We start from the raw sequence: 15,853 nt of genomic DNA on the forward strand, positions 1-15,853 counted from the left end.
TCATGGACAGATAAATCCTCGATTCACGTTTGACTACACGTGCAGAAACATCTAGTGGCAGGAAAGGAAGGATTGACAGGGAAGCCCCAAGATAAATCTTTGTTCTGAACAAGCTAATAAATTATTGTGCCTGAGTCAGGGCTGGAATGGAAAGAAGAAGCATTTTAGAGGGATAATCAACAGGGATTAATGACCAGTTAGGTGGTGTGATGAGTGAAAGGAAGGTTCTAAGATGACCAGAGACCCTCACTTGGGATATGGTGCTAGCAACAGGAAACACAGAGGAAGGAATAGTAACAGAAAAAAAAGTGGGGGACATGAAAGGTTTGAAATGCTTGAGCTACAAACAGTTGGAGACACCCCGTAGGATACTTAAGCACAGATCTAATGCTTAACAGGAAGAACAGGAGAGAAGGGTTTTAGGGTCAACAGCACAGGGGTCATGGAATTACTCAACTCTCAAAAATTCACCCATACAATCGTAAGAACTGCTGATAAATAGCAAGTGTGCATTAAAAAATCAAATACGAAATTTTGATTATAACATTACTCTGTATAAATGATACTTCCAGTTGCCTGCAATGACATTTTCAAGCATTGAAGGATAAGAGTACAAAGAGACCATTTTTCTATCAGGCAAATAATGTTAATAGACACAACTTCAGCTTTTGTTAGAGACAAATAATGTTAAGAATACAGTTTTCAAAGTAAATAATATTACCTTCAAAATATTGTGAAAAACTTTACCTCGTGCACTGTTTTTAAAAATGTCATTGCTGGGAAGGATTATGGAGGCTAAATGCATCTCATTATGGTTAAGACTTGGCTCATGGGGGATGTAGCTCTACAAATTCACAGAAGTGACTTAAGAAATGTGTGTGGAAACTTGTTACATGAGAGGCTCACTAGTGAATTCTGTTTTTCAAATGTTTCCATTTCAATAAAACCAAAATGACATTTTTTTCCAAGTACTTTCTCTTTCAAAACCAGAAAATCTTCATCCAAATAGTTGTGACTCACTTAACACTTACATTCACTAAGATGTTGATTTTAGAAGTTAGTTTATGCTCAAGATGACTTTTTATAAGTCTTCTTTCTTATAAACAGGATGTCACAGTTTAAAAAGAGTAAATTAGCTTAATCACTAAAAGGTTTATATTTGGATAAGATGTTTACCCCACAGGTTTTAGTGGATTCTAAGCCGTGGTTGTGGAGGTGGTGGGTGGTGGGCAATGCTTTCCCATTCTTAATTGACACTCTTAAGATGAAATACCGACAATCAAAAGATCTAGGAAAAGCTAATGTATATGAGAGTATTGTTAAACAACTCACAAATCATATTCACTTTCTGATATCTAAGATTTATGAATTAATTTCCACATCATTCAATTCACTTGATCCAAGAATCTTATCCAAATTAAATTATCTGTAATGTTTAGACAACTTGCTAAAAAGAGTGTTGGTTTTGTTTTCAAATTAGGAAACATTCAAAAATTTTCTTGGCTGTTATAAGCATTAATTTTAATCTGGCTACATTCAGGAAACCTGTCCATGGGTCTCTTGCTGGTTAAGAACCTTGGGTAATTTCTGTCCTGGATTCAATCCTTAACCCCATATCCAATCAGCCATGCCACCATTTTTTTTGTTTGTTTCTTTCCACAGACTCCTGAGATGTGGCCTGCAGGATGCTATAAACCACTCTCCCCTCTTGGGTTCCTCACCCAGTTGGCAGGAATCGTCACCTTGTGGCTGTTTTCTTTGTTGCCACCAAAAATATGCACACAAATCCTTTCCATTTTAAGAACTTTTTGGCTCATCATTATAGGAGAGCAGACAGATGGCAAAAAAAATAGCAAAGAAGGGTGGAAGTACAAAGGTTTCAGGAATCTTACAAACTTTTCCAAGTAGTTAAAATAAGTCTCTTCCTGACTCTCATATGATATGTTACAGCCTCTTTTAAAGGGTGCCATTTTTCTCTGGACTTCTTCTCCCTGATGCTTAAATAAGGAAATCGGCCAGAGCCAAATCTAATCTGGCAGATTAAACTACAGGTACAAAAAATGTAGCCTGGGAAAGGTTCAGGTTGTCCCTAATGCTCGAAACACATTCTCTCCACAGATGGGTTTCCTAAACATCGGAGGGAAATTGCATTCCCAACCCTCACATTTCCACTGACTTAGGACAGGGCTATTAGTAAGACCATTTGTCATAGATTTAAGCCGTATCTCCAGCTGCCTTCATCAGTAATGGAACTGATAATTCAATTGCCATCACTCTCATGGCCTGTTCAGAATTCAAGAGTGAAAGGCAGTTTACAGGCTCTTGGAAATCCCGACAGTAAGTGTCCCCACTTTGCAATAGAGAAGTCATAGTCTCTGTCGGTAAAATAACACGTCAGTTCTCTTAGGGAAGGAAGCAGCAGAGCTAGAATGAAAGCCAGGCCTGCCTGGCTCTGTATCACCAGCGTTTCTCATTGACCTGGTTGTCCACGTCACCTATGATCTCAGTTACTGTCTTTCCCCTCATTTAACCACCAGCCTTTTTTGCCCACACAGCATGGTAGACACCTAGCTAGGGCTGGAAACACTAAATCACACAAGGTGTGCCTCTTCTCTTCAAGAGTCTTACCTAGAAACCAGGTGGGTCTAAAGATAATACTATTTTATCAGAAGACTCTTTACCTTGCTTCTGTCCAATAGTTCCTAGCAGTTTGCCCCATTCTGCTCTAAAGAACTTGAGTGTACAATGCCCTCTCCCCTTAAATTTGATTTTCTTTCCCTGCGATGCTCCTGAATCACAGACTCCATATAAAGAAAAAATAAAATAAGATCTATCCTGGAAATCACCTAGCCATCCTGGACTAAGGTTATCAAGTCCATGCCCCTTGCCTGGATTTCTAAAATGATACATGTATTATAAATATAGATAGAGACATAACTTTGTTCTAAAGAAAAGGAGGATCATTTCTTGCATCGGTCTATAAGTAATTTAGTTTAGATATTCAAATATTGATTTCAATTTTTTTTTTAGTTTGTTTGACTCCATTTTTATTAATCAAAGTCACCCTGTCTTAATATGAAGGGAGAAAATAACTTACTTTCTGCTTTAGTATATTTTTCTTTTTTTATAGTAAAGCAATTTAACTGAATGAAGTGTTTTCTCTGTGCTTCAAGAACTAAAAGGCTCTTTCAGTAAGGTTGTAAATTCTGTTTTCTTTGTTTACAAATGGAAATATGACTTTACTATTAAACAATAGCTCACCTGCTGCACCAAACTTCTCATGTGCTACTGAGTCAGAAGAACACAAGGCAAAAAAAACCCACAAACAAACAAACAAAACAAAACAGTAACTAAACCTCTCTAGCATTTGAACCTATATTTTGGGATTTTCAATTTCAGCATTCAAGAGTTTGTCCATTTCCTGCTAGGTACTTGTTCTAAAATTAGGAAAACTTCCACTAGAACATCTCATGATCATAACGAAAGAAGAATTAACACATTGTCTCACTCAGTCATCCTTTACGAGGATGGAAATCTATAGTATATAAGATGTACACAATTGTTATCCCTAGAAGATTACCTTTAAATCTCAATATAGAGCAATTTAGAGTCTTTTTCATTAAACTTAGTACAATTTACTGCCTGCCTCCCTCAGCCATAACTATTGATCACTGAATGTTTTCCTTCTCTTATTTTTTTCTCCATATGTTTCTACAATGCTTCTGTATATCCATTCTGAATCCAAGAAGTTAAATAACTTCTTGGCTTATCCAGTCTCTAGGACTTCTGAACCGTTTAATTAATCATAAAAATAGCTATCAATTCTCTTATGAGTTCTCTCAGAATCACTGGCTAAATCAGGGGTTTACCAGACTCCTTGTAGAATTTTCCTGTATTGTCAAACAGAATAACTACCAGGAAGAAAAGAACGTTCACCATTAAATTTAATTGTTATTCCTGGATTTAAACCACTCCGTCCCACAGAAATAGGCAATCATCATTAAGTGCTAGGCACAGTATCAAATATACAATATGTGCTCAGTAAATATCTGAATGAATGAATGAATGAATGAATGATTAATATAATACATCTCCCTAGCAGTCACATAAACTCTCTCTTTCCAATCAAAGTAATTTTTCTGAGCCATTGTGATGGTGGAGTCCTGATTGACCTTCAGTGGACCTCACTCCTCATAAGGTACTTTCCTTGTTATCTGTTGAATTCCTGGGCAATTTTTACTCAGTGATCAGCTCAATAATAGCAATTTTAATAACTGTCTTCTGACATAGTTGCATAGCTTTTAGGTAACATCAGGAACCGTTTTCTACGGGGTTTCTACTAGAACAAGCTGTTTTAAACAAACGAAAAAAACAAAACTTGCCATGGTTTTTCAACAGAGATTTATATGTTTTCACGATAAAATCCGTTTCCATTAATTAAGCAAACTCTGAGCACTCCACTCGATGAGTCATGTTTTCAGTTATAAGGGAAACCAATAGTATAGTTAGTCACAACTACATGTCCGATAATGACTTTGAAAATATAATTCCAAGAAAATTTAATTCTTAATATGAGGTATACAAATATATTTTTCCAAGTCAAAATCGTGATGATGAATGGCTGTGAATATTTGTAAAAGTTCAACAAGTGTAAATACACCAGAAGAAGAATCTTACCTGGGAGTCTCAAATTGTATTTTGTACAGAGAGAAACATAAGGCACGAAGCATAAAGCCTGATTTACCCAATAAGCTTTTAATAACTACATGTGACATGAAGAAAATTATATTGTTCAACTAAATATACTAAATTTCACTGATCAAAAATCCAAGAAGATATATTTGGATGGCTAATGTATGCTCAGATGGAAAATGTGTTTTCATAACATCCACAAGGATTTCTTAGACTACCTAAATTTTTGGTTTTTATTAGAAAAACTAGGTAATGTGAGTTCAGTGCCTTGTGAAACTATCAATTTGCATTTGGCTTTCACTCCTTCGTATTATCTCTTATAAACTAACCCGGTTTACAAAAAGAAGTATTTCTAAGGACTTCTTCGGGCAGGTTCAAACAATTAGTGGAATTGTGTTTCTTGGCTTGCATAACCCACTCTGACCCTAACAGTAGCTATTAAAGAAGACACTAGCTTTGAAAAATAATTTTAAATGGTGTTAAATTAGGTAATTAATTTGGCTTGTCTCCAATTTTAAAGATTTGCCAACTATTTTTTTTTTTGTTGTCTTAATCACGGACTTAGAAGTTGTAAAAGCAAGCCTGAATAAGTAGAATTCAATCTTCCAAACACTTCCATATAATTAATACTACTTTTTTAGTTTAATGAAGAAGAGCTGATCCAGCTCTCAATCTATAAGGCAAGCATGATTTAGCAACTTATTAACCCCAGACTTCTCACCAAATAAAAACTAAACTGACTGAAGTTAAGAAACAGAACACAGGCAATCAACAGTTAATTCTCAAATATAATTTTGCCATTTAACTTATCTGTACAAATTTGACTATAAGTGATTATAGGCACTGCTAAAATCAAGCACATGACACTTTGCTAAGTAATATACTTTCTCTCTCCTCATATTTTAGAAAGGGTTATTCTGCCAGCACCACTCTGAGCAATAGGATTCTGTTTGTTCATGTATAAAACGAAAGTTGGAATGGCCCTATGGCCCCCCGGGCTTTTTTTTTTAGCTCTAGAACACTGAACACTGGTGAGAGAACAAAAAGGGCCATCAAGAAAGAGCAGATACCAATCACTAAGGTAGGCAACCAGCCACTAAAACACATCCTTTGCATAAATATAATATAAAATTACAGTTTGCTGGGAGAGCTCTTCCCGCAGAAAAATGACTAAATGTTGAATTCCTCTGTTCAGTCACATACCTGGAGAAAACCGGACACAATGTCTTTTTGTCTTGACTAGTGGTCTCAGTGTTTTTGACTCAATATGGCCAACAGTGAAAAGTTTTTACATGTGCAAATTTAAATATATATTTATCTATGAATTAGAAATCTATTGTGCTCTAATATATTATACCATGAACATTATGACATGTGAAAAATAAAAATTAGAGACTGAAGTTTAAGAATGCATGGAAATAGGAGTTGTCCTGTTTTCTTCCCATGGTAGAAAGTCTACCTGTACAGACTTTCTTGCTCATTCCATGGGAATGAACTGTTTCAGAGTTCTCATCTAAAAACGCCACATCATAACTTGTTGCTCTTGAGATGCTCCTAATAATTACACGACGGTTACAACCTGCATCCTAAACATTTTCCAAAATTTACTACTTTCCCTTTAATAACACCACAGTTTGAAGACTATGTTCTTCAAACTTCGTTTTCAAAGAAGTTCAACACAACAGTGTAACTGAACTCTAATCCTAATCAGAAAGGGTTTGCAGGCTTGGGCAGGGCATCAGGAAGCGAGTACGCATTATAGGAGGTACATTTTTATTTTCTTTTGAGAGTTATGACCCAATAGAAAGAGGGGAAGGTTCAAGTTAGAGCAATGCCTCTTGCTTTCCCCGACAAAAATATCAAAATTAGGTGAGATGTCACTATCTGTAGTGACATCTAATAGCACGGGAGAAGGTTCTAAAAAGTCAGCAACTGATATTTCCTGGATGGGGTACTCGCCTAAACTCAATGGATAATTTTACTTTATAGTCACAAAGTACCCAGAAGCAAAGACTATTTTTCTATTGAACTATATGAGGCAATTCTTTTCCAAGATCCTTTAAAACACACACACACACACACACACACACACACACACACACACACACACATTTTCTGTGTTTGCAAAGACTTTAGCGAAGGGCATACATTTCCTATGCGCCTTTGCCCCACCGGCCCCCTCATCCGTCTCATTCAAAAACTGCTCCCTCAGCACAAGGACCTAGCGTGTAACAACTACAGAACTAGGAACAGGATTCTAGAGTGTCACAAAGACCAAAAGAGCTATAAACTACATAAATTAAGTAGAGATGAATCAACGAAACTAATGGCGAATTGCCTCTTCTCTATCTTTCTCAGTGTTTGTCACTTTAATCCTATCAAATCCTTTGCTACTTAGCAAAGCGTATTTCGACCACCATTTTTCATTGTTTACTCTGTAAAATGAAAATAATGAATTTAAAGAGGGTTACAATAAACATCCTAGTACTAATAAAGATGTTTATTAGACTAAATGCCTTGCAAATATCATTTTATTACCCTGTTCCTATACAATTCTGTGCCATGACCATGAATTCAGGGTCCACACTGATACACACAACATATTTTCATTGAACTTCTCTCCGCAGGCATTTGAGAGTGGCTACTAATAGCCCCACGTGATCTAGCCAGCTTCAGCGAGTTGATCTCTTAAGGTAAGTTAAAAGAAATTTTTTTCATCTTCTACAAAACCATAAAGTAAAAATATTTGTTCTTTTTTTTTTTTTCCTAAGCCAGTTCATACTGTGGTCACAAATATACAACATTATTTTAGGATTCCACCCACGTTTTTTTTTTATTTATAATTTTTGTTTTTCTTAGACTCGCAGACCATGAGGTCCACACACTGGACTGACCCAGCCTGCCAACTGTTGAAAATAAGTGCACTGTATTAGATCACTGGAATTTGCCAAGAGAGTAATTATTCTCATTAAAAAAAAAAAAAAAAGAATAAATATGTCAGGTTATACATGTGTTAATTAACTAGATGGTGGCAATCCTTTCACAATGTACATGTGTATCAAATCACCACAATATATACTTTTAATATTTCACAATTTTGTTTGTCAATTATATCTCAATAAAGCTGAGAAGTAAATAAATAAATAAAAACTATGCATTACCATAAAAAATTAAAAATTAAATTTAAAAGTATATGCAATACAAGGCTGTTGGCTTGAAAATAGAAGACACATCACCTATTATGAGACCTTGTTAATTATATTTATAAAGTGGTACAAGAACCTAAGATTAATATACCACAAGCATAAATTTTATCATCACTGTGTCTCATTTTCTCCTGGATGAATGCACTTTCCACTTCTACTTAAGCCAATTAAACATCTTTGATAAGGGGTACAAAAATAAGCGTTTTTAGAACAGAAGCTCTTATATGAAACTACAAATGCCTGAGTCTTTTCTCCACATTTTGCTAATTAGAAGACTAAAAGATCTCCATCCAGCAGAGTGATAAGCCCATTCATTCCCGCCGTCCCCCACCCCCCACCCTTGGGGCCTCCATCCAGTACACAGATGTACACACAGTATTTCTAACCAAAAGCAAAGTTTCACTCATGAAAACTTCCCCATCTTCAGGATATTATATGCTCCTCAGAAAGGAAGGCTTTGCCAGTTTAAACTATAATTAATCCATCAATAAAAACCTAGAAACTATCAGGCTTCTCTAAGATTTTATAGAACTATACAACATATTTTCTTTTCTGAAAATATTGAAATAAGAAATTTGGGTCAAGAAAGAACAGTAAACAGCCAGAAATCAGAACATTCTCCTAAAACTAAATCATCCTGGTGAGTTTATTCTGGAAAATTTAACAGCACGTTCCTACTATAATGTTTAGCATGTTTTTCTAATACTTCAAACTAAATTTTTTTAAATGGTTTAGATTTTCAGGAGCTGGCCAAAATGATCCATGATAGAGCACTGTTACCTTACTTTTATCACTATTATTATAGTTAATTTAAAATTGGAGTTAGAACAATAATAATTGAATAATATAACTGAGAAAGAGAGAGTTGAAATGATAAGAACGTAAGACCTAAGAGCTACAATAATAAAGCAAACAGCAATTAAAATAACATATATAGAAAAGTAAAATTTTTAAAATTAATTTAAAAATGTGGACATTTTAGCTAAGGTCAAAAATATTATTCTCAGGATTTACAGATGTAAATTAAAGAAGGGAAATATTTTAGAAAAAAATATTTTAAAAAGCTAAGAACAGCTACTGAAATTTGCAGATGTTTTTAAAACCAAGACACAAAAAGGTCTAAGAAAAAGAGAGCAAAGATCTCAAAATCTCAAATTCTTGCACTGCTAAAAAATTAAGAAATAAGGGGTAGATATTTGTTTCTGAAATTCGGGTGAGAATAAAATTCTCAATAACCAGAAATTTACATTTATTTCATAAAATAAAAAAGTGAAAGTTTTACGGCACCCTTCTGCTTACCACCATGGTCACAAAATGACTTTCTTTTCTGATTTTGTCACTGTTACGGATTAAATTGTGTCTTCCAAACATTTATGTTGAAGTCCTAACCCCCAGTGCTGAAAGTGGCCTTATTTGGAAATAAGTTCTTACAGATATTGTTAGTTAAGATGAACACATACAGGAGTAGAGTGGGTTTTTAATCCAATATGACTGGTGTCCTTATAAGAGGAGGAAAATTTGGACACAGTGACAGGGACACAGGGGAACGTCATGTGATGATGGCAGCAGAGATGGGCGTGATGTAGCTGCAATCAAAGACAGATGGCTCTCACCAGAAGCTGGAAGGACGCAAGGAAGGATTCTCCTGGAGCCTCACAGCAATGACGCTCCTGCTGACACCTTGAATTTGAACTTCTGTGAGAGAATGAATTTGTTTTGTTTAAAACCTCCCATTGTGGTACTTTGTTATGGCAACCTTAGGAAACTAATGCGGTCACTGGGTTGTGCTGCAAACCCAGGTGAAAAGTGTAGTAAGGGACACGAGTTAGGAGGGCAGTGTTGGTGCCAGAAAAAAACGTACCTGCCACATAGTCACCAAATCCAATGGTTGTTAAAGTGATAACCACGAAATAAATGGCGTCCAGTGCACTCCAGCCCTCTATGTGCTTGAATATGATTGCAGGCAGAGCAACGAAGAGCACACAGCCAAACAGTATAAATATGATTGTTGAGATGATGCGAATCTTGGTCTGACTCACATTCCACTTCTAAGAAAGAGAGAAAAAAAGATAGTGAGAGAGAAATTGACTGAGAGTAATTGATTATTGACATGCACCAAGCTATAACCTGTATATACTGGTAGCAAATTAGCAGTGAGAATGTTACTTTTAGTCCCTTTTACAATTAATTTTCACTTGTCTTTACTTAAAAAGATTGGGTATAACATAAATAACTCAAAACAATCAATGCTAATAATTATACCACTTGACTGTTACATAGCTTTACAACAGGTAAAAAAAAATTCAAAAGTAAACTATCTTTACCCGGATAATATGATTTCAATCATTCTTTGCTGACCTGAACTACTTTTGAAATATTTCTATTCTACAGGCATACAACTGACTGCAGGCTAAACATAATCTAGGAATACGTAAAAATGGAGAAAACTGAACCATGATTAAAATATTTACCACTGACAATTGACAAAATTATTAATTCCATGAAGTCATTTTCCTCTCACTCCTATCACATTTCCCAATGATTATTCAATTGATTAAAGTGTAATATGAACAGACTCAAAGTCCACAGTTGATTCTCATGTGAACCAGATAAATTTTCTCTGTTCTATGGCCTTAAACTATAAAACTAAACATATCAAAGATGAAATGTAGGCAAATATATGGATGGTGAACACACAATGTAATATATAGATGATGTAATACAGAATTGTATACTTGAAACCTATGCAATTTTACTAACCATTGTTACCTCATTACATTTTAATTACAAAAATAATAACAAAAATAAAATCTTGACTCAAACAATAAATATATATTGGAAACAAACAAACAAAAAGAAATGTAGGCAAGGATAAGTCTTCAACACCCCTAAGCTACGGTTGCCAGCCATATTCTTTCACTTTCTTCTCCTATCAGGAATCTCCACAGTATGACATATTAAGTGAAGTTTTTACACACAGCACTTTATCTCCAGATCTCCATTTGAGATTAATCACCACCTATTTTTCATCTCAAACCAAATCTGTCTTATCTACTGTGAAAATTATAGGTGCCATCCTCACCACAGAAAAATCACTGGATTTTAGAGCTTGAAAATTTTCTAAAGATCTATGAAGCCTTAGCATGGAAAGTGAAAATAAAAGCTCCTCTAGTCCGCCATCCTTACTTATCACAGATGTGAAGAAATGAATTCATGTAAAATTCTCAGGACAGTGTTCAGGACTGAACGCTGAATTACGACACTGGCATGTATTCACTACCAGGGTATGCAATTTGTTTTATGTGCTGATGTAGATGTAGCATGAAAAACACTACCCAGCATCCAGTAGGCACCCAAAACTTTGCTTAATGAATGAATGAACCATTCAACATTATCAAGTTCATGCCACTCATCTGCCTGCTCAATTACTATAAATACAATATAATTTTAATATCAATAGAAGAAAAGTATAATACTAAAAAAAAAAGGATAAAACTTCTACTTTGGAATAACAGTAAAAATATTTGAGAGTGAACTTTGAACTTAAAAATGAAACATAACTAATGGTAAAAACTGGAGCTATAATTTAAACTGAAAAACAGTAATTTTATTTCATCACTAGAGTTAAATGTAAAATACTTGGTTGAAATTTTTGTGAAAATATAAAACATTATTAAATAATAAATAAAATGTATTTGCAATAGTAGTGACAGTAGTAACAAATTATTTATAATCCCACCGTTTAACACATTTTTTTCCATAATTTTCTTCAAGAATAGGATAGAAGCTTGTAATCATGCTGATATTATTACTATTTTTCACTTAAAATTCTAATAGAAGCATTTTCATTTTATCTTTTTTCTATTGAATATAATATACTCATGAACATCTTCATGTATATTATTTTGGTTCTACTGTGTTACATCTCGTAGATAAATTTCTATTAATGACATTACTGAATTAAGTTGTCTGATCACCTTTATTGTGTTTTCTATATATTACTATAGTCTTTACAAAAGGACCATATAAATTTACATTGACATCAGCAATGAACCAGGGTAGCACAGCGATTTTTAAATAACAACATACTGTCAGTCATTTACTAGCTATGTTAACCTTTCACGTACACTATCTCTAACTCTAAGAGTAATGCTTCATCATCAGTACCATTATTCACATTACATATATGACAAAATGGAGAATTAAAGGTAAAATGACTAGCTTAAGAGAATATAGCGAGGAAACATACCTGGAATTTGAACCTAGGGCTGTCAGATTTCTACTTTTTTTTCCTGAATATGTTTGGGGGTTTCACATGCACTCATTTATTCATTCAGATAATATGAAAATAACTATAGAGTGAGTTACATGTTAATAGAGGCACCTATAAATTGTTATGGAAAACCCAATAACTGGATGTCTAACTGTACTGAGATAATAGAAAAATTGCAATAGTTTAAAAAATTAAACAATAAACAGGCCATCATACTTACAATAAACGTATCTTCCACTTTTGCAATTCCTTTTCCAAATATGGTCCCTAGTTGATCTCCAACTCCAGCCAACAAAAAACCAAAGAGAGGAATTCCCAGTAAGGCATAGATGATACAGAATATTTTCCCCCCTTCTGTGCGTGGTGAGATGTTTCCAAACCCTAAATAAAATAAATCAGTCAATCAATTAATCAATCAGTTGTTTATAAATAATAGTTTCAAACATATGACCTCAAGAAATTCAGAAGTCCCCAAATACATATAAATTATCACATAGATTTCAACAAGCTAAGAATCTCTTTATATTATATACACTTTTAATATGTTTTAATATGTAATACTCTTATAGACAAATATTTCAATAATCTACAAAGTACATCTAATGTTCCAATTCAACTAGGTGATGAAAACTGAGTGGGTAACAACGCAATAAAGCAAATATTTTAATTAATTTGACTTCTATCTCTCTCGATACGCTTGTTGACTATAAGGCTTTTGTTGCCATTTACTGAGAAGAGTGTATTACCTCAATTTAGGACAATTCAAATATGCTTAAATTATTTAAAGACTAAAGTTTAATAGCAACTTTTAAATCTTGTTTTTATTCAAGTGTCCACTGAAAACTTAAACTTAGTAAACTTTTTTTGTAAAGTTCTGAGGTTTTTGAAGGCTTTCCAATTTTGTGTAAGGATGGCTAGTTGCTATGATTAAATCAGTACAAATTTATCCCCGCCCCCCCTTTTTCAGCAACATCTGCATTCTACATACAGGTTTGAGGTGAAGAATGCATGTTTCCTAGAAGTACGCAGAGTACCCTCTTTTGATATGTAATTCTCTCATTGTCCTTCATATTAAACTAATCTGGAATTTTCATTTTCATTTCCTCTTTTACTCAAGAATGTGGATATTTTAGGGTTGGCTTTTTGTTGTTACTTTCTGACTTTATAGTCAAAGAGTATGGCCTATATGACTTTCACTTTCTGGAATCTTTTGAGATTTCCTTGTGGCTTTATAATAGCCAATTTTTGTATTTGTTTCACTGTTGTTTGCAAATAATATGGATACTCTATTTGTAGGTTACTAAAAGGTTATATATATCAAAGGGCTTTATACCATCCCCAAAATGCATTCCCGTGTTGGTTCCCTCACAACACATTCCCTGCCTTCAAGCATACTATGGAATTTTTTTTCCCATTATTTTTATGTATTTTTTTGTCATCTCAATGCAACTTCTCGATGATGTGAGGTAAATGTACACTTATATCAAAGAGCTTGTAAGGTAATTCATGGTTGTATCAGACCGGGAATTAGATCTGTGAATTTCACAATGTCTTTTAAGATGTTAAATACTGATCGTCTAATAAAAAGTCCACAGGTGTATAGTAAGATATGCAAACATCATGGTTTTTTTAGAGCATTTTACTTTGAAGTCTAAAATAAACTGATTGAGAGAGAAATCAAGATAACACCCTGTAGAAGTTTGGCAATGTATTATAGGTATTCCTGGATCTATCACTCACTAGATATGTGACCTCGGGCAAATGACTTCCTCATCGGGTAAAAGGGTATATTGTTATTATCATCTACTTCATCGAGTTGTAAGAACTATGTAAGGTATTACATGAAAGGTGCTTAGGAAATTCTATTATACTAATAACGATTATTATAATTACTATTGTAAAAGTATTGGTAGAAGCAAAGATTAGCTGATCCATGTATTTAGCCTTATCAGTATGCAAACTATTTAAGAGCCAGATGAATGGGTCATGGTTACACAGTGCTCTCCACTATGTTCTGAAATGCTCTGTCAAATGGGGGTGCCATTCTTTAGGAGCATGGGCAAAAGAGCATGCAGAGAGGAAGGCAACTTCTCACTAGCACAAGTTGAAAGGATTGAGTGAGAATGATCATGCTGAAGAAAAGAAGACTAGTGGAAAGAGGCAGATTGCTTTCAACTATTGGAATGATTAAAGCCTGGAAAGGAAACAGACCTATCCTGATGCTCAAGACAAAGAAATAAAGTAATGGGTACAAGCCATAGAAGATGACCTCAAGCTAGGGTGACTGCTGCCAAAATGGAGGAAGTGGCCGTGGTCATAAGAAGCAGGCAGAGGCCAGATAATAACCTGCGGTGCTTGACATTTTGGACAGAGCAGTACCATCCTCTAATCTACAGTCTGTCCTCAAATTCTGACGTGGTCCTATTAAGGTCCTTTGTAACATTTCTTTTCCCCCCGTTTTAGGACCCAGTCCAGGATTATGCATTGCATTTAACTGTAATATTTCTTTAGTCTCCTTTAATTACCTTCCTCTATTTTTCATGACTCTGACATTGTTTAAACAATACAAGCCAGTTAGTGTTATTTAAATGTGTCTGGTACTCCCTCCCAAATAGATTCAAGTGATACATTTTTGTCGGGAATATCACATCAGTGATACTGGGTCCTTCTCAGGGCATCACATCCAAAGGCACATGATGGTTCCTCCTACGTGGTGATGTTGATTTTGAGTCCTTGGTTAAACGTGTGTTCACTGAATTTCTCCACTGAAAACTTACTATTTTGTCCTTTGAAAGTAGTAAGTTATTTAGGAGGAAACACTTTAAGAGTTTTTAAATATCCCATTTTGCAAACCTTCCCTGCTTAGTTACAGTATCTGGAAATAAACAAACATGTAAACAGTTCTCGAACAGAAAACATGAAGGGAGATGAAGTAATAGGGTAGTAATGAGATTATTATTATCTAAAACACCTTGAAAGTGTATTTCATATAAACGAGAATACCTTTTATTTAAAAAAAAATATTAATGTGCTTTGCTATTTTATAGAAGAAAAAGCCCAGAATTGCTAACAGATCCCAGTGTGGGGAAGAAGGAATCAGAGAAGTGCTAAACGAGATTCTGTCCACGCCCTGTCTTGTTCGGACATGTCTTCAGAAACCCCCATGGGTCATAAAGGACCCAGAAGTTCCTATATGAGAATGAGGAGGGGCTGAGAATGAGAGCCCTTGAGTTGGGATGAAAAGCCTTCCATGGTTGGCACTCAGACCTAGGTTAAACGGACAGAACCATGGGCTCTGATGTAAGGGATCCCCATATCTAACTCATTTACCTCCCACCTGCTCTTAGCTGCTAAGGCCTTGGAACGCTCTATAGCACAGCAATATGTGCAAAGGACCCAACCAGCCAAGTGTGAAACAGGTATAGCAACTTTGTATCAAGGTAATCTTAAGAAGGAAAAAAGGCCATCCGAAAGCTTAAAAAGTCAGGGAATGTTTACTCTGACCTATTTGGGATGGTACACCATGTCTGTACACTATCCAAGAAAGGAACTCGATTCTAACATCAATTAGCAGAACATCAAGAACAAGAAGGCCTTGTCAACCCAGCAGGGTGGACTGTTTTGACACGGGTTCTCTGATTATTCCAAAGAGTCCTGCTAAGATCCAACACGGTTCTTTATT

General features: G+C 35.0%; 1 protein-coding gene across 6 annotated transcripts in view; it reads right to left on the reverse strand.

Moving 5' to 3' along the window:
* KCNK2 (potassium two pore domain channel subfamily K member 2) overlaps positions 1 to 15,853 on the reverse strand; it is a 172,909-nt gene that overhangs the window by 36,498 nt on the left and 120,558 nt on the right. For all 6 annotated transcript variants that reach the window (XM_033094111.1, XM_033094112.1, XM_033094113.1 and 3 more), the window contains exons 4-5: positions 12,392 to 12,552; positions 9,760 to 9,946 (exon numbers count right to left, since the gene is read on the reverse strand). In XM_033094111.1, coding sequence (XP_032950002.1) covers positions 9,760 to 9,946; positions 12,392 to 12,552 — 348 coding nt within the window. The remainder of the gene's footprint in view (positions 1 to 9,759; positions 9,947 to 12,391; positions 12,553 to 15,853) is intronic.

Source organism: Rhinolophus ferrumequinum, chromosome 22, assembly GCF_004115265.2.
Source record: "Rhinolophus ferrumequinum isolate MPI-CBG mRhiFer1 chromosome 22, mRhiFer1_v1.p, whole genome shotgun sequence".
Classification (NCBI taxonomy): domain Eukaryota; kingdom Metazoa; phylum Chordata; class Mammalia; order Chiroptera; family Rhinolophidae; genus Rhinolophus; species Rhinolophus ferrumequinum.